The 19,318-nt window shown below is 33.8% G+C and overlaps 2 protein-coding genes across 2 annotated transcripts; one reads left to right on the forward strand and one right to left on the reverse strand.

Moving 5' to 3' along the window:
- The first annotated feature begins 6,315 nt into the window (after positions 1-6,315).
- LOC123898215 (ABC transporter B family member 9-like) lies at positions 6,316-11,542 on the forward strand. Its single transcript, XM_045949116.1, has 12 exons — positions 6,316-6,579; positions 7,048-7,126; positions 7,195-7,379; positions 7,483-7,704; positions 7,801-8,039; positions 8,139-8,664; positions 8,775-9,048; positions 9,146-9,779; positions 9,881-10,109; positions 10,201-10,467; positions 10,551-10,814; positions 10,898-11,542. Exons 1-12 carry the CDS (start codon positions 6,316-6,318, stop codon positions 11,540-11,542), a joined length of 3,828 nt encoding a protein of 1,275 aa, XP_045805072.1.
- Positions 11,543-12,555: 1,013 nt separating this feature from the next.
- Positions 12,556-19,053, reverse strand: LOC123898022 (ABC transporter B family member 9-like). Its single transcript, XM_045948865.1, has 12 exons — positions 18,702-19,053; positions 18,504-18,558; positions 18,171-18,346; positions 17,832-18,053; positions 17,499-17,743; positions 16,680-17,205; positions 16,143-16,413; positions 15,316-15,898; positions 14,763-14,991; positions 14,153-14,419; positions 13,523-13,837; positions 12,556-13,314 (listed from the first exon to the last, which is right to left on the reverse strand). Exons 1-12 carry the CDS (start codon positions 18,915-18,917, stop codon positions 12,667-12,669), a joined length of 3,753 nt encoding a protein of 1,250 aa, XP_045804821.1. The 5' UTR covers positions 18,918-19,053; the 3' UTR covers positions 12,556-12,666.
- Between the last annotated feature and the right edge of the window lie 265 nt (positions 19,054-19,318).

Genomic DNA, 19,318 nt, shown 5'->3' on the forward strand with positions numbered 1-19,318 from the left:
AACTCATCGTATCCATTCACCACTACCTCAAGACACTCTTGTGCTCCAAATAAGGACTTCATCACTGCACTCCATCTATCCCAATTCTTTCCATCAAGAATCAGAATGTTTGTACCAAAACCTTGGGTGTTCATCTTGAATCTTCAAGAAATCAATCTACACAGCTCACTTTGTGTTTCTCCACTTGATTCCTTCACAATTCACTCTTGTTACCTGTGATTGAACCAGGCTCTTGATGCCAATTGTTGGCGCAGCAGAAGCAAGAGTTTGGCTGGTTCAGAGGATGCAAGGTCCAGAGGTTGTGTTGCCTCTGACTCTGTTGCGCTTCAGAGGATGGTTGCAGGCAAGCTCAGCAGGCACGCAGGCTTGACTGTGGGCAAACTAGCAGTTTTGCAGAAACTGCTATATACAAGATGAACAAGTTTCTTTGATGATTTTGGTGAAAAACTGAACATGAAAGACTTGGGGAAAATAGAAATTTTTATTCATCCTTAATGGGCCAAAAGTTATATTACAATTGATACACTAAGGTGTATTTATACTTGTTACTTAAGCTACAAGTAACTACCTTGGCCTAACTAATTCCTAACAACTTTTGGTAGTTAGACTAACCAACTAACTACCTAGGATCAAACAAAACAAACTTCAAGATGAATTAACTGCTTTCTTAACATATTTGTTCTGTATACTGATTTATCTGATCTGAGTACGTTAATTTGCCAATAACAGGTTGACGAGGAATTGAAACTTTTATTTATTATTTAAACTTTTTGTTCGGTATACTTCTTTTCTTCCTTTTTTCTTATTTTAATTATTAGATGGAAAAATAGCTGAGTCACTTAAGACTCTGTTTGGATTGATGGAATGCGATGAAACGAAATTGAGTATAATAATGTTCAATTGTTTGGATTTGTAAAATAATAATGAAATGAAATGGAATATGATGGAATGAATTTCATCCAATACCACCACCTTCAATTTTGTTCAGCTTCTTTTAAAAATATTCAAACAATGGAACAGAAGATTTATTTCATTCCGCTCCATCCCATTCCACCCCACTCTATTCCGCTCCGCTTCATTCCATTATATTTCATCAATCCAAACAGAACCTAAGTGACTTCCACATCAACGTTGACTTAGTCAAAATTGACTTTTTGCAAAAGAGGTAAAAATAGTGGCCAAAAATGCTATTTTCAATGTATAGTTTATAAAAAATTGCTTGTAAAAAAAAATACAATTTTCGTTAGTAAAAACTAAAAGTTTATTTATTTGCATAAGCTATTTTTATAAGCTAAAAAAAAGTCAAATTCAAATAGGCCCAAAATCCACCAAGATTTTCAAAGGTTTTAGGAAAGTGGGTTAATTTCAAGGGTCTTGCTAAACAGTGCCTCCGGGGCACTCTTCAAGCATTCTATTTAAAGAAATAATTTCATCAAAAAGTGGAACATTTCAATTTTCGAGGCGTTGACTTCACACATTTCCATAAAATTTTAACAAAAACTTACTATTTAAGATGCTTAAAGAGTGCCCCGGGGGCACTGTTTAGCATTTTCCTAATTTCAATATTGATCAAAATTCAAATAGACTTGTCACATCAACGTTGACTTGATTAAAATTGACATTTTGCAAAAGGGTAAAGATAGAGGTCAAAAGTGCTATTTTAAAATATAGGAGGCCAAAATTACAACTTTCTGAAACTTAGAATATCAAAAAGTACAATTTAGTCAAGAAAGAATATACATGGCCATATAGTGCAACTTTCCGGAAGAGGTAAATAAACTACACATTGTTCATGGGTTACGTTGAGGTGTAATGGTGTATATAGTGCTAACACCATTAAGAGTCTGATAATTTAGAAAGGAACGTTGAATTCACTTATTTTTGAGTTTATGAGAAATAATTTATGTAAATAAATAAATTTTTATTTATTATTATTAGCTTTTTAATGTATAGTTTATGAAAAAACAGCTTGTAGAAAAATACAATTTTCGTTAGTAAAAATTAAAAATTTATTTATTTGCATAAGCTATTTTTATAAGCTCAAAAATAAGTTAAATTTCAAACGGGCCCAAAATCCACTGAGAATTTCAATGAAGGTTTTAGGAAAGTGGGTTATAGATTTTCAGGTGAATTAGGTTTTTCTGCCAGTGTAAATGACAATGTAGAAGAAGATGACGAAGATGATGAAGAGGTAGATGAAGAAAAAGGAAAGTGATATTGAAGAGTCTTGAGTTTATTAGTTCATTTCATAATAATAATAATAATAATAATAATAATAATAATAATAATAATAATCTTGTAACAAAATAATAATAATAATAATAATAATAATAATAATAATAATAATAATAATAATAATAAACAAAGAGAAATTATAAGTCATTGAGTTTGATGTAGTGACGAAGGATTTGGGTAGTATGCTAGAGATTTGAGTTCGATTCTCAGCTCCATTGTAAACCAAAAAATAGAGAGAAAATATTGCAATGATTTGAAATTGATGAGAGTGAATTTAGCACTCATTGGTTAAGGAAGTCTGTAGGTTAATTACACCTAGGAAGTCTGTAGGTTTACTACCGTTCAAATATTGAAACAACAATAATTTGAAACAACAATAATTTTACGAAGAAAGAAAAAAATAGAGAGGAAAGAAAGCAGTTTAACATGTGCGAATTAAGGGACACACTAAAAGAAATTTAAATTCAAAAAATTTCTTTTTCTTAGTATTAAAAAATTAATATATCACCCAAGCCCAAGCCCGGCCCGAACCGAGCCGGCCGGTCGGACGGCGGCGGCGCGCGTGATATTCGACATTGTGTGTGGTCTCCCTTTCTTACAAAAGTGGGTACCCCAAGGGCACACCCTTGTTTGCCAACTTGTGATATATAAACACTACCAAGTGGTGTGATTTTTCCAATGTGGGACTCAAAGAGTCTTTTTTCAATTGACACTACACATGGTTCTTGCACTTGTGTTTATTTCAATACCAAGTTCCCTCCAAATTCCTTCATCATGTTCCAACAAAAAATGCTTGCTAGGCAGTCGTTTAAAAGTTAAAACAGTATACAATCAAGTTATTTGAGAAGCTTAATTAGTACAATTTCTCTCTTCAAAACAATCCATTAGGCCGTCTTAGATATCGACTGCCAATTAACCGTTGGCCATGATTTCACAGCAACTGCAGCTCTCACCTACAGAATTGGGCTAACCTCTCAATACAATATCAATGCTTATGAGTAGTAACAATTATTAGAGATAAATTTGGTATTACACGAAAGAGGCATTGCGATTTGAACTTGACCACGTCGTTTCATGGCTGATTCAGAATTATAAATCAAGCTAAACATATACAAATCATCATTTGATGACAGTAAGATACCATCATTCTAATTCTACTGGAAATTTGCATATTATAAACATAGATCCATTTAAGCTAAGTCATAAAAATAACTGAAATTGATCCAAGAGGTGCAAACATAGAAAAATAATTTTAATTTTGTTAGGTTTCCAAAAGGAGAACATCAATTTCCTCAATGCCAATCTCTCTCATTTCATATGGTTAAAAAAAATATTAATTAAATCAATTTCTTTGATATCTCAACTAATTTCCTCAATGCCAATCTCTCTCATTAATTTTTTTTTATGTAACATAAATATCTTAGTTTTAGATTAAGTTTAAAATTAAATTCTCAAGACTTGAGGGATATATATTTTTATGGACAAAACTTAGAAACAGTTACTTATGTACTGTTCTTACTGTTGCCCACTAAAAACAAGACATGTGGATTAAAAATCCACATCAGCCCCACACACTTGTTATCACGTTAACGTCGTTATCTGTTATTAGACTAAAGAGAAAAACGGTTCTCAATGTTCATTTGATCTGTTCCTTGAAATCATTCTCCAGATTCATTGATTCAGGAATGCTATTCTTATTTTTTTTGTCGGTACAACAGGAAATCTATTCTTTAAAATACACTTTAATTATACCTCGTATTCATTCTTCTTATTTGTTGAACTCCTGAGATTTACCCACTTTCTAATGGATCCTTGCATAAATAATATATTTGGCTTTTTTGTTCCATGTTCTATCTCAGTAAATAGTCCGATAAAATATATGTTCCATGGAAAAGGATTTGTCTGCCACTACAAAGCACACCAGTGTCTCAAATTTGTTAAAATATGATACTAAATAATGGAAGTAGGAGTGGTAGTAGACGTTGCAGTATTTTTTTTTCTATACAATTATGTTAATCATGCGTCAAACTAAATGTTTAATTTATCAATCGATCAAAATTTGGGGGAAAAATCTAATAGATTGATCTTGGTGGTGGCTATCTCCAGCAGAATGGCGGTTGTTGCGATGCAGTGGTTAACGGAACAGAAACGAAGTTAGCATGAAAACAAGGGTGTGGGGCTGATGTGGAATTTTAATCCACATGTCATGTTATTAGTGGGCAACAGTAAAAACAGTACATAGGGAACTGTTTCTAAGTTTTGTCCTATTTTTATTTAGTAAGTCTTTAGTTTACATAGAAAAAGGGCTAGTAATTTTAGAATTTGATCGTGAGATAAATAAATTATGGCTAAAAATTATTCCCATCATGAATTGAACTCGATTATTCCGAACAATTTATTCTATGAAGAGTTCATTAATTACTTGAGAATTTATGAAAATAAACATGTTCCTCATGGACAAATATAGAAAATAATATGCTATTTAAAGAAAGATTGTGAGACAAAATAAAAAAAATATTTAATTTTATAATGCATTTTAGTGAGGCGTTGGATTAAATAAATTAAATGGATGAGATTTGGTGTTAAATCAAAGTTTGACCCTAATTCCTAATTCCTAACCCTAAGTAGAATGATACATTTTTTACTTCTATTTTTTGACAAATAATACATTTTTTACTTGAGCTTAATATTTTGGTACATTTTTTTTTGTTGCTGACGATAGACATGTTGGTAGTATATAAAATGGCTGTATTTTTTTTTTATTTTTTTGACTTAGGCTGTATTTTTTTATTGTCATTCTAGAATGTCCAATTTTTAGTTTTTACTGTCATATTATTAAGGAGTTATATCCGGTTATTATCATTCTAGAATGTCCACTTTTTACTCTTTTTGTTGGTACATTTGAGTGTAGTAAATTTAGAAAGTAAAAATAACAACAAAAACAAACAAACAAACAAATAACAACTAAAAGTATAAAAGCCACACTGTATTCTCGATATCATGTACCCTTTGACCTAGTTTTTTTTCATCTTCTTTTGAGCTTATCCAAACAACTTTTTCTTTTGACAGTTATCCAAACAACTTATGCAATATAAATTAGGTTTTATGTTATTTTATAAGTTCATACTAGTCAAAATTATATTTTCATAAGCTATTTTATCATAAACTACCTTGAAAAACTTATAATAATATATAAAAATTGCATAAGCTGTTTGCATAAGCTCAAAAGAAGAGGAAAAAAAGCTAGGTCAAACGGTACTTAGTAGGCGTGGAAAAAAACGAAGTTCCTCCTCAGTAAGTAAACAATTTTGTTATATTTTTTACCATAATATTAATATTAAGTTTTTACTACCGTGCCATGAATAATCCCCGTAGAAGAATCTGTATAGTACAAAGTGAGTTATCTCTTTTCAACTGAATCATTTTCTCCACATGTTTGATTCGGGAATCAAATCAAACCCCTGACCATATGTTTAAAGAGATCAAAACTCTTGCTTAAAGTTTATTACTTTTTTTTTTGTAAACCTAAGGTATTCTCTAAGCAGCTGCTCGAGATTTTCACATATTTACTTTAAAAAGTGAAGTTCTAGTCAATAAACTATTTTAGGGTCCGCTTGAATTAACTTATTTTTTAACTTATGCAATATAAATTAGGTTTTATGCTATTTTATAAGTTGAAATTGTAGTTTTATAATCTATTTTAGCATAAACTACCTTGACAATCTTATATTACTACATAAAAAATCATAAGCTGTTTGTACAAACTCAAAAATAAGTTAATCCAAACCGATCCTAAATAAATGAGGTGTGCACATTATTTATTTTTTTAATTTTTGAAAAGTATAGATGCAGATTTCGTGAAGAAAAAGAAAAAGTATAGATGCACATTATTAGAGTGAACAATACTTAAAAAAAGAGAGCAATAAACGGAGAATTTTGATTCTTGAAAAACAAGAATATCATATAATTCAAACCACATGTCACTATTTCTACGTAACAAACATATATATTCATATATATAGTTTCACATGTCTCTCACACTTTTATTCACTACTTTGAGATCTTGAATGTAAAACAGTGATGGCAGACAACAACACTGACGAGATACATAATTCATCATCTACACAACAACATGAAATCAAAGATAACAAAGCCAATCAAAAAGTACCATTCTACATGTTATTCAATTTTGCTGATAAAATTGATATAACATTCATGATCATTGGCACTATCTCTGCTATGGCTAATGGATTTGCACAACCTCTCATGACACTTTTTATGGGAAAAATCATTAATGCTTTTGGTTCATCTGATCCATCAGATGTTATCAAACAAGTTTCTAAGGTATCAATTTAATCTTTTCTTTCTCTTTCAATTCTAACTTTTGGTGCAAATGTACATTTACATGCATGTATGTAATTCTAACTTAGGTTTAGCTGCGCAGCTTGTTTTCCATCTACCTTTTGTTCATGTGTAATTATTTTCTATGTATGTAATGTAATCATCAAGAAAGTGAACCCTAATTCTTGGATTTAGAAAGATTGATTAATGTTCCATCGATCCCAATATTTTATCCGATGGGATGATAGATTAATACTGGTAAGATATATTTTTGTGAGCTTTGAATTCTTGGCTTTGTATATTAGGCACTATTTTAAATCTTTTAAGTCACAAGTGAGTGAACTCAAGTGATATTCACATGTTTCAGTGTCGAAACTGGAGTATTAGAATAAGAAAAAGATGGATTGAAATGGCATGTACTAATTAATTAAGAAAGTATTTATTGCATTCTTAACATGCTTCAAATTTCAGGTATCATTGCTATTTGTTTACCTGGCTGTTGGGTCTGGAATAGCATCATTTCTACGTAAGACACCCGATACTATTCTACTCTTTTGTTGGAGACTATTCTTGCATTAATCATTCTCATAATTCTCATAATAAGGGTTATTTTGTTGGATGTTGCAGAGGTATCATGTTGGATGGTGACAGGAGAAAGACAAGCTGCGAGGATTCGTAGTTTGTACTTGAAAACAATATTAAAACAGGATATTGCATTCTTTGATACTGAAACAAACACAGGAGAGGTAATTGGTAGAATGTCTGGTGACACAATTCTCATTCAAGATGCCATGGGAGAAAAGGTATGCCCCTCATACTTTTTTTGCGTACAATAACATTCATTAATGTTCGTATGATCATGATCTTCAATGTTCTATAAATGAGAACTTGTTATAATTATGACAGGTTGGGAAATTTTTTCAACTTGCTTCAACTTTTTTTGGCGGCTTTTTGATTGCGTTTATAAAAGGATGGCATCTAGCTATAGTTTTACTCGCATGTATACCTTGTGTTGCTATTGTCGGCAGTTTCATATCCACTATGATGTCTAAAATGTCAAGTCGCGGACAAGTTGCTTATGCAGAAGCAGGAAATGTTGTTGATCAAACAGTTGGAGCCATCAGAACAGTAAGACACTCGCATCAATTTAGAAACATGGAATGATTAATTTGAGTTTGTATTTATTCATTGTCTTTGACCTTTATTATTTTGAAAATTGATCAGGTTGCATCTTTTACCGGGGAGAAAAAAGCCATAGAGAAGTATAATAGCAAAATTAAAGTTGCTTATAGTACAATGGTTCAACAAGGGATAATATCAGGGTTAGGAATCGGAACGCTTCTCCTTATTATCTTCTGCACTTATGGACTTGCCATGTGGTATGGTTCCAAACTAGTCATCGAGAAAGAATATAACGGTGGAACGGTCATGACTGTGATCATGTCTCTTATGACTGGTGGAATGTAAGGGAGACATTAGTACCTGATTGAATGAATTGCATTGATATAACATTGTTTAGACATACGATTTTTGTTTGATGAAATTTTTTCGTTGATTGACAGATCACTAGGTCAGACATCCCCAAGCTTAAATGCATTTGCTGCAGGCCAAGCCGCAGCATATAAAATGTTTGAGACCATTAAAAGAAAGCCGAAAATTGATGCCTATGATACCAGTGGCACTGTCTTGGAAGACATAAAGGGAGATATTGAACTTAAAGATGTTTACTTCAGATATCCTGCAAGGCCAGATGTTCAGATATTTGCTGGATTCTCATTGTTTGTTCCGAGTGGCACAACTACTGCTTTGGTTGGTCAAAGTGGAAGCGGAAAGTCCACTGTGATCAGTCTATTGGAAAGATTCTATGACCCTGAAGCTGGAGAAGTACTTATAGACGGTGTGAATTTGAAGAACTTGCAACTTAGATGGATAAGGGAACAGATTGGGTTGGTTAGTCAAGAACCTATCTTGTTTACTACCACTATCAGAGAGAACATAGCATACGGGAAAGAAGGTGCAACGGATGAGGAGATAACAACAGCAATAACACTTGCTAATGCCAAGAAATTCATTGACAAATTGCCTCAGGTGTGTATAAATATTGCAAAATTTTACACAATGATTTTTGTTTTTGGCTTGTATTGTATCTTTGATTAAATTCGATTGTATTTAATAATATTGTGGTATTGTGTTTTCAGGGTCTTGACACCATGGCAGGGCAAAATGGGACTCAACTTTCTGGCGGACAAAAGCAAAGAATTGCAATTGCAAGAGCAATATTGAAGAATCCAAGAATCCTTCTTCTCGATGAAGCAACAAGTGCGTTGGATGCTGAGTCTGAACGTATTGTTCAAGAAGCATTAGAAAAAATTATATTGAAAAGGACTACTGTTGTGGTAGCTCATCGTTTGACAACTATCAGAAATGCTGACACAATAGCAGTGGTTCATCAGGGGAAAATCGTGGAGAGAGGTAATTCACAAACAAACTATTTTAGTATTAAAATCAAATTTTGTAACATCTTAGAATACTGTATTCACTTTTGCATGCTTCCTTTTTTTTTCTGTAGGAACTCACAACGAGTTAACCATGAATCCTGATGGTGCTTATTCTCAACTTATTCGTCTACAAGAAGGAGAAAAAGAAGATGAAGGTAGCAGTAAGTTCGAAGTAGATGAGTCAGGCGACAATTTAAATATAGATAGTCACATGGCGAGATTCTCCATCCAAAGAACTTCTTTTGCAAGCCGAACTTCGTCAGCAAGTCTTCAACATTCTCTGTCACTTAGAGGCTTATCTGGAAGAATAGAAGAAGATATTGAACAAGGTCAACTTGATAACAAGAAAAAACCCAAAAGGGTATCTATATTGCGTTTGGCCAAGTTGAACAAGCCTGAGGTTCCTGTCATACTGCTTGGAACCATTGCTGCATTAGTACACGGTGTCGTGTTCCCTATATTTGGCTTATTGTTTTCATCAGCCATTGATATGTTTTATAAACCTCCAGAACAGCAGAGGAAAGATTCCAGGTTCTGGTCACTTCTATATGTGGGTTTGGGTTTTGTTACTCTAGTGGTTTTGCCACTGCAGAATTACTTCTTTGGGATTGCTGGTGGAAAACTTATTGAGCGAATTCGTTCATTGACATTTGAAAAGATTGTGCACCAAGAAATTAGATGGTTTGATGATCCTGCAAATTCAAGGTATGTCAAAATGTATTTTAATTCAAGACAAAATAAAAAAAGAATTATGACGTATTAATTCCTTCTACTCATGAAACTGAAATAAATGAATCACGTTGCAGTGGTGCAGTTGGTGCAAGGTTATCTACCGACGCTTCAACCGTGAAAAGTCTTGTTGGTGATACATTGGCCCTCATTGTGCAGAACATATCAACAGTCACAGCTGGTCTAATTATAGCATTCACTGCTAATTGGATTCTCGCTTTTATAGTTTTGGCTGTGTCGCCTATGGTTCTTATGCAAGGAATGGTTCAGATGAAGTTTCTTAAAGGATTTAGTGCCGATGCCAAGGTTAGTCTTACTTGAAGTTTTGTCAATTACATTGAGGAATTTGTACATTGTCGAAGTCATGAGGATATTTTTTCTTTTATCTACTATGTAGGTGATGTATGAAGAGGCAAGCCAGGTAGCAACCGATGCTGTTAGTAGTATCAGAACTGTTGCATCATTTTGTGCAGAATCAAAAGTTATGGACATGTACAGGAAAAAATGTTTAGGGCCAGAGAAACAAGGCGCTCGTTTGGGGCTTGTTAGCGGTGTAGGCTTTGGTTTCTCTTTTTTTGCTCTATATTGCACAAATGCTTTCACTTTCTACATAGGATCGGTTTTAGTGCACCACGGGAAAGCAACTTTTGCAGAAGTTTTCAGGGTACAATCATTCAATCAACTTAGCATGCTTTATATTTACTTTATGTTTCTTTCGATTTGGTTCTTACAATACAATTTATGCAGGTTTTCTTTAGTTTAACAATGACAGCAATCGCCGTTTCCCAGTCTACAACATTGGCTCCAGACACTAACAAGGCCAAAGATTCTGCAGCTTCAATATTTGAAATTCTTGACAGCAAACCTGATATTGATTCCAGCAGTAATGAGGGTGTAACACAAGATACAGTAGTTGGTAATATTGAACTTCAACATGTCAACTTTAATTATCCAACAAGGCCCCACATTCAAATTTTCAAAGATTTAAGCCTAAAAATCCCATCTGGAAAGGTAATCTTTTGGTTGTACAAATCGGTTTATTGAGAATATGTAATGTATCCAAATTGATGATATATGTCTTTGGCTCTTTGCAGACAGTTGCCTTGGTTGGAGAAAGTGGCAGTGGAAAATCGACAGTTATAAGTCTCTTAGAGAGATTTTATGACCCTGATTCCGGACGTGTATTACTAGACGAAATGGATATCAAAACTTTCAGATTAAGCTGGTTGAGGCAGCAAATGGGTTTGGTTGGTCAAGAGCCTATTCTTTTCAACGAAAGCATTCGTGCCAACATAGCTTATGGAAAAGAGGGTGAAGCTACGGAGGATGAGATAATTGCAGCAGCTAATGCAGCCAATGCACACAACTTCATAAGTTCTCTTCCAAATGGTTATGATACATCAGTTGGTGAAAGAGGAACACAATTGTCAGGAGGACAAAAGCAACGTATTGCTATTGCAAGAGCCATGCTGAAAAACCCCAAAATACTTTTGCTTGATGAGGCAACAAGTGCACTTGATGCCGAGTCCGAGCGTATAGTTCAAGAGGCTCTAGATAGAGCGAGTCAGAACAGAACTACTGTAGTGGTGGCTCACCGTCTTACAACAATTCGAGGGGCTGATACTATAGCAGTAATTAAAAATGGGGTGGTTGCTGAAAAGGGAACACATGATGTGTTGATGAAGATTACTGATGGTGTTTATGCTTCATTAGTAGCTCTTCATTCAAGTGCATCATAAGATATTTCTATTTCCTATTTCCAACTTAACCATTCAATAACTTAGCTCATCCGTTCAAAGGGTGAGGATTTATTCTTCTCTCGTGTTCATACTTCTCTCTCATTCACATTCCGCAGCTCTCTTTTTGCTTCTTCTTTGTTGTTGATTTTGTAAATTTTCTTCATTTAGTTCTTATTCGCGAGTTTTGTTACTTTTCCGACTCTAAATATAAACATTTTGATTTGTGTATTAGGATCTATTCAGACTGCAGTATATATGGACGATCCTTAAACAGCAGTATGATGTGTTCATAAAAAAACCTCTTCTATGATGGAAGAATCAAAGTTATATCTAGGGCAAAATGCAGAGACCAAGAAGACATAGAAAGGGTTTGTTTGAGGCAGATTGCAAGCTGAAATGATTTTAGGAATTGGTAGAACTGGTTTTGTTATTTCTGTTGAGTAATCAATCATTTTTAACTTCTTAGAGGTAGTGGTAAAACTAGAATCTAATTGTAAAAAGATATTGATATTGATTTCTTCATTTTAGTTTTAAGAAAATTTGATCCAAACTTGAATGAGTCTTTCATTTATTTATTTGTTTATTTATCTGAGATGTTTGAATTCAATTGACAAATATGAAATCAAATTTGGAATTTCATAGCATTTTAATTTTTGCAGAGGTTTCAACTCCTAAATCTTAATAGCAAAAGGATGAAGGTAATTAGCATTGCCAATTTGTTAATCAATCATCATTATTAACTATGCTAGAGCAATGCAACCATTACATACAGTTCATATCTGATTAAAGGGATCCCTCTATCAAAATTCATGAAAAGTTCCTTATAAAATGATTAGTCAACTTGTCATATAACTGCTAACTGAACAAAATCACAAATATCATAGTATAACAATACAACAATGTATTCATATAAAAGTGCACCTGATTAATGAAGAGATATTATTTTCAATAATCATCTCTGTATAGAATGATCAAAATGAATAAACATGTCAAAGATTATTTTTTCTCTCAACTTAGATTAGATCATATATAATGATCACAAATGATCCGGCAACAAAATTTCATACAATCAAAGCTGGTACACTATCCATTTATATGCAAAATATTTGCAAATAAGTATAAATCTATGATGCACTAATATGAAGAGCAACCAATGAAGCATAAACTCCACCATCAATATTCATCAGCAAATCATGTCTACCATTTTCAGCAATCACTCCATTTTTCACTACAGCTATAATATCAGCACCTTTAGTCGTCTCAAGACGGTGAGCCACAACAACAGTAGTTCTACTAACACTCACTCTATCTAAAGCCTCTTGAACTATGAGTTCTGACTCGTCATCAAGTGCACTTGTTGCTTCATCAAATAAAAGTATTTTGGGATCTTTCAATATGGCTCTTGCAATTGCTATACGTTGCTTTTGTCCACCTGATAAATGTGTGCCACTTTCGCCGACCAATGTTTCGTAACCATTTGGAAGAGAACTTATGAAGTTGTGTGCATTTGCTGCTTTTGCTACTGCAATTATTTCATCTTCTGTTGCAGTACTTCCTTTTTTTCCATAAGCTATGTTGGCGCGAATGCTTTCATTGAAAAGAATAGGCTCTTGACCAACCAAACCCATTTGTTGTCTTAACCAGCTTAGTCTAAACATTTTAATATTCACTCCATCTAGTAATATATGTCCAGAATCAGGGTTATAAAATCTCTCTAAGAGACTTATAATTGTTGATTTTCCACAGCCACTTTCTCCAACCAAAGCAACAGTCTGTATATAAATATATTAACACTGTGGTGAATTTAATTTTGATATACTCTCAGTGTAAAAAGTGTTACTGATCATACGTGTAAAAAGTGTTAAACCGAATTGGTTTAGTTCTGTTCGTGAACTGTCAGCCAGAATTCTATTTTTCTTATGCAGTTTGGCTTTTTCCTCTAGCAGTCCCAATTGTCCGTATAAAAACATTTATATGAACAGTGTATATGAATTGAAGTCTTATGAGATTACTAAATTTGTTATTGATTACCTTTTCGGCTGGGATGCTTAGACACAAATCTTGGAAAATTTGAACATTAGGCCTTGTTGGGTATCTAAATTTGATTTGTTGAAGTTCAATATCACCTTTCACAGTTTCTAGTATCGTACCGTCATTATTACTTGAGTCAATTGTTGGTTTACTATCAAGAATTTCAAACATTGAAGCTGTTGAATCTCTAGCCTTGTTGGTATCTGGTGCTACAGCTAGTGTCTTTGAAACACTTACTACTGTAACTGTTAAACAAAAGTAAACCTGCACAAAACATTGAGTAAGAACCAAATAAGCACCATATAGCTTATTTGAACTTATATACTGTTTGCGAATGCTTATGGAAATAATTTATGACATCTTCATAAGTTGTTTTCAGCTTATTTTCATATCCTCTGATGGATAGATTTTGAAAACAGCTTATAACTGTTTGACTTCATTTTATTTTAATTTATGTTATAGGAATAGCTTATACATTAATACTTATATGGGAAGTCTTACGCAATAAGCGTTGTATTGTACCTAATGGTGTTTATCCAAAGGGCCTAAAGGCGGAACATAAAGTGTTGTATTTTGTACCTTGAAAACCTCTCCAAAAGTTGCTTTCCCGTGGTGCACAAGAATGGATCCTACGTAGAAATAGAAAGCAATTGTGCAGTATAGAGCAAAGTAAGAGAAACCTAATCCTATACCACTAATAAGCCCTAACCTAACACCTTGTTTTTCTGGAGCTGAACATTTTTTCTGGTACATTTCCATCATTTTTTCTTCCGCACAAAATGATGCAACGGTTCTGATGCTCCCAACAGCATCATTTGCCACTTTACTTGCCTCTTCATACTTCACCTATAAAAAGCGAAAGGCTCTTGTTATATGCACAATTAGGACTGTTCATGGTTCGGTGAAAGAAGGAAAACTAAACCAAATCGAACTGAACCGTTACAACAATTATGTAAAACTGAATTAAGCCATTAGTGGTTCGTCTTGAACTAAACTGGTATAAAGGTTCAATGCACCAGTTCTGTAGTTTCGAAGTGAACCATAACTGCACATACAGAAAATCGAACTACAATTTTATAAACCGAACTGCTTCTTTGTGAATTATCCAAACTATGACAGATAATTCACAAGAATACATGTATATATTTATATTGATGGAATCGACAAAAGATATGTTCAGTAGGCCAACCTTTGCCTCTGCACTGAATCCTTTTAGAAACTTGGTTTTAATGTATTCGTGTATGAGCAACAATGATGACACGGATAGAACCACAAAAGATAGAATCCAATTAGCAGTAAATGCTAAAACTAGTCCCGCTGTAACTGTTGCTATGTTTTGCACCATGAGGGCTAATGTGTCACCGACAAGATTTCTCACAGTTGAAGCATCAGTAGCTAACCTTGCACAAACTGCCTCACTGCAAGGTATATTCATTTCTTGGAGTATAAGTTATATGAGTTCAAAGAAATAACATGTGACAATGAATGTGTATATTTGTAATTTCATAACCCCGTGACCGTGTGACTGCACGTAGTTAGCCACATATGGATCGCCCGATCGAGATCAGACAGGTGTGGTTGACTGCATGCAGACACACTGCACACAATCCAAAACTCTAGAAAACCCTACTTCCAAACATACCCTTAATTTCTTGGACCTACTTGTTAGAACCTTAAATTTTTATGAACCAACTCGAGAATTCACTCTTTCACAATTGAAAGTAAATATGATCATAACACACCTTGAATTTGAAGGGTGGTCAAACCAACTGATTTCTTGGTGCACGACCTTATTAAATGTCAATGATCGAATTCTTTCTATAAGTTTTCCACCAGCAATTCCAAATAAGTAGTTCTGCACTGGTATAGCCACTAGAGTTATAAAACCCAAACCAAGAGATAAAAGTGACCAAAACTCAGAATCTTTTCTAAGTTTCTCAGGAGGTTCATAGAAAGTATTAACAGCTAATGAAAGAAATAGGGCAGCCATAGGAAAAATAACACCATGTACTGCTGCCGCTATGGATCCAAGTAGTAAGACAGGAACCTCGGGCTTATTCAACTTTGCCAAACGTTTAATAGAAACTTTTTGGCCCTTCACGTTATCAAGTTCACTACTTTCAACATCATCATTAGTTCTAGATGAACCTTGGCTTATTGATTTTGCAAAGGATGTTCTAGTCACATGACTATCTAAATTGAAACTGTTCTTCGACTCGTCTGTTTCAGAATTATGGCTTTCTTTTGCTTCCTCGGATCCTTCTTGTAGACTAATAAGCTGAGAATAAGCACCAAAAGGATCCTTGATTAACTCATCATGAATGCCTATATAAAGGAAAAATGCAAAATTGATTAATAATAATATAAGGAGTGATCAAATTTAGTGTTACACCTGCACCGTTCAAACATTTCGGTAAAATTGAACCGCTACAACAGTTCAGTAACATTGAACCGAACCATTAAATTCTGAATGAAATTTTTTAAATAAATCTAAAATCATATGATATATTATTGAGGTGTAAACTATTATTTATTGATAAAAGCAAGTAGAACAGTTCAATTTTATAACCTTTTTCCACAATTTTTCCCTGATGAACCACTGCTATGATGTCAGCATTTCTAATAGTTATTAAACGATGTGCAACAACTACGGTGGTCTTTTGTGACATTACTTTTTCCAATGCTTCTTGAACAACACTTTCAGACTCAGCATCCAATGCACTAGTAGCTTCATCAAGAAGAAGAATTCTTGGATTCTTCAATATTGCCCTTGCAATTGCAATTCTTTGTATTTGTCCACCAGAAAGTTGAGTTCCATGACCTACCATTGTATCAAGACCCTGCAACCAAAAATGACCAATTCATTAGCTTCAAAAAAATCCGAACTATGTAGTATCGATACTCTCGATTGAATGTGTGTCTGGTATTCAACTCTGACACGACACTGATGTATGTGGTTACATTCAATCACTTCTATTTTCTCAAAACATCATCAGTGTCTATGTGTTAGTGTCCATGTCAAGTCCAATATTTGTGTCTGTGTCGGTACTTCATAGCATAAGAGTGTCTATACTTATTATATCCTGAACAAAAGAAATTGTTATACCTGAGGGAGTTGATCAATGAATATTTTGGCATTGGCAAGTGTTATTGCCGTTGTTATCTCCTCGTCACTTGCACCTTCTTTCCCGTATGCTATGTTCTCCTTGATACTAGCGGTAAACAAGACAGGTTCTTGACAAACAAGCCCAATCTGTTCTCTTATCCATCTAACTTGAAAATTCTTCAAGTTGACATCATCTATAAGCACTTCTCCAGCTTCAGGATCATAGAATCTTTCTAATAAATTAATTATAGTTGACTTTCCACTACCACTTTGACCAACAAAAGCAGCAGTTGTGCCACTTGGAATATAGAATGAGAATCCAGAAAATATATGCACATCTGGTCTTGTAGGGTATCTAAAGTAAACATCCTTGAGTTCAATATCTCCCTTTATGTTTTCCAAGACAGTACCACTTGTGTCATATGCATCAATTTTTGGTTTTCTTTTAATTGTCTCAAACATCTTATATGCTGCTACTTTGCCAGTTGTAAATGCATTTAGGATTGGTGTTGCTTGACCAAGGGACCTAAAATCAATCATAAACTCATTTAGAAGCCAATTTACAGACTGAAAATGTCAAAACATCCCCTAACATTAGCAACTAGTAGTTTAACAACATATTTCAAATTGGTCTCTAAATCAATCACGAAATCATTTAGCAGAAGATTTAGAGACTGATATAGCAAACAATTTAGAAAATCAGTTTCTAGAGAAAGTGAAATATTTCTATCACAAAATCGGTTGTTAAATAGACTTTTTAGTACAGAATAATCTCTCTACATAGTAGAAGAGAAAAAGTCGAAACGATGTCTTACTTACATTAATATTCCACCAGTATTAATTGATATGATTATATTGAAGACATGTCCACCATTATATCCTTTCGCAATGATCAATTTGGAACCATACCACATAGCAAGTGCATTGGTGCCAATCACAATAAGCAAAAGTAATCCCATTCCTGTCCCTGATGCTAACCCTTGTTGAACTGTACTATAATAAGCAATTTTTAACTTCTTATGGTACTTCTCAATTGCTTTTTCCTCACCAGTAAAAGAAGCTACCTGATTAAATATCATAAAATTTTCATGTCAATGACTATATGCTAATTAAGTTTCCTGCAACAATTAATTTAACAAATTTTTGTCTTACTGTTCTAATGGCTCCAACTGTTTGTTCTACAACAGCTCCAGCTTCTGAATAAGCAATTTGTCCACGAATTGACATTCTCGCCATCATCATTGACATAAATCCACCAATAATGATAAAACAAGGAACGCATGCGAGTAAAACAAGACTGAGTTCCCACCCTTTTGTAAAGGCAATCACATATCCACCCAAAAAATATGAAATAATTTGTATAAACTTCCCAACCTGCAATCAAATAACTTCATGTAACTTCCTTTTATTTTCTAATTTCTAATTTTGTGATCACTAAAACTTAGGCCAATAACTTCATGCACTAACTTGTCATACAAGAAAGAAGCTTACCTTTTCTGATATGGCATCTTGAATGAGAATGGTATTTTCAGACATTCTTCCAATAACTTCTCCACTTGTTGCTTCAGTATCAAAGTAAGAAATTTCTTGCTTTAATATAGTTTTCAAGTACAAGCCACGAATTCGTGTGGCTTGTCTTTCTCCTGTCACCATCCAACATGTTACCTCTGCAGCATCAAACAAAAAATAATTAAATAGAAAAAAGTCGATAAGATATCAGTTCAGTGGTAAAAGTTTGACCATATAATCTTAAGGGACAGTTCAAATCCATTTGAAGTCTAATTAATAACAATTTTTCAGAAAAAAAAAAAATTGTCCTCTTACGTAGAAATAATGCTATTCCACAGCCAATACCAAGGTAAACAAATAATAACGCGACCTGAAATTCAAAGTATATATAAGTTAATTTGCAAGCTAAAATATTGAACTTGAAATACCATTCAGTCTCAATTCAACGATCACTGATGTGCTAACTGCGTGCAATATGTGTGCGTAAGTTTGAAGTTGTATAATTATAAATACCTTAGACACTTCATGGACAATGTTTGATGGACCGGTTGAGCCAAAGGTGTTGATGAGTTTCCCAAAAATGAGTGCCATGAGAGGTCGAGACAAACCATTAGCCACGGCACAAATGACACCAATAATCATCAATGTTACATCAAGTTTATCAGCAAAACTGAAGAGCTTGTAGAATGGAACTTTTTCATCATATTTTTCCTCTGTAGTTTGTGCCATGGCTAATGGTTTAAGAGGGACTCAATTAAGTCCCTCACCGGTGTACCACTGACCATTAGATCTAAATGTTCCTTATCACACTGGATTCAATCTCTCTCTCTTTTTCTCTCCCTCGATCTCTCTCCACCGCCTGCATTCTCCCTGATCTTTCTCCACCCCTTGCAAATAATTACCCATAAATTCATCTTTTTCTGCCATGTAAAGCATAACTTATAGTATTGGTGTAAATTTGTGATTGTGAAGAATGAAATAGATTTTAACACCTTGCCTTTTCACCATCTTCATCTCATGAGTAGAAACAAATCTCGAATCATCATGCCATAATCTCATTTTATAGATCGTGTTTCAATTTCACATGCCATAATCTGTTGAAGTTGAGAATGGAGAAAAATACAGTTGCA

Source organism: Trifolium pratense, linkage group LG7 (assembly GCF_020283565.1).
Source record: "Trifolium pratense cultivar HEN17-A07 linkage group LG7, ARS_RC_1.1, whole genome shotgun sequence".
Lineage (NCBI taxonomy): Eukaryota > Viridiplantae > Streptophyta > Magnoliopsida > Fabales > Fabaceae > Trifolium > Trifolium pratense.

What these genes read in the sequence shown, in the direction of transcription:
- LOC123898215 (XM_045949116.1), top strand. Translation starts at nt 6,316, where the DNA reads ATGGCAGACAACAACACTGACGAGATACATAATTCATCATCTACACAA. An exon ending in CAGTTGGAGCCATCAGAACA is followed by an intron (nt 7,705 to 7,800) that starts GTAAGACACTCG and finishes AAAATTGATCAG; the next exon opens with GTTGCATCTTTTACCGGGGA. An exon ending in TAAAAATCCCATCTGGAAAG is followed by an intron (nt 10,815 to 10,897) that starts GTAATCTTTTGG and finishes GGCTCTTTGCAG; the next exon opens with ACAGTTGCCTTGGTTGGAGA.
- LOC123898022 (XM_045948865.1), bottom strand. Translation starts at nt 18,917, where the DNA reads ATGGCACAAACTACAGAGGAAAAATATGATGAAAAAGTTCCATTCTAC. An exon ending in TGGAATAGCATTATTTCTAC is followed by an intron (nt 18,347 to 18,503) that starts GTAAGAGGACAA and finishes TTGATGCTGCAG; the next exon opens with AGGTAACATGTTGGATGGTG. An exon ending in GATTCAGTGCAGAGGCAAAG is followed by an intron (nt 14,420 to 14,762) that starts GTTGGCCTACTG and finishes CGCTTTTTATAG; the next exon opens with GTGAAGTATGAAGAGGCAAG.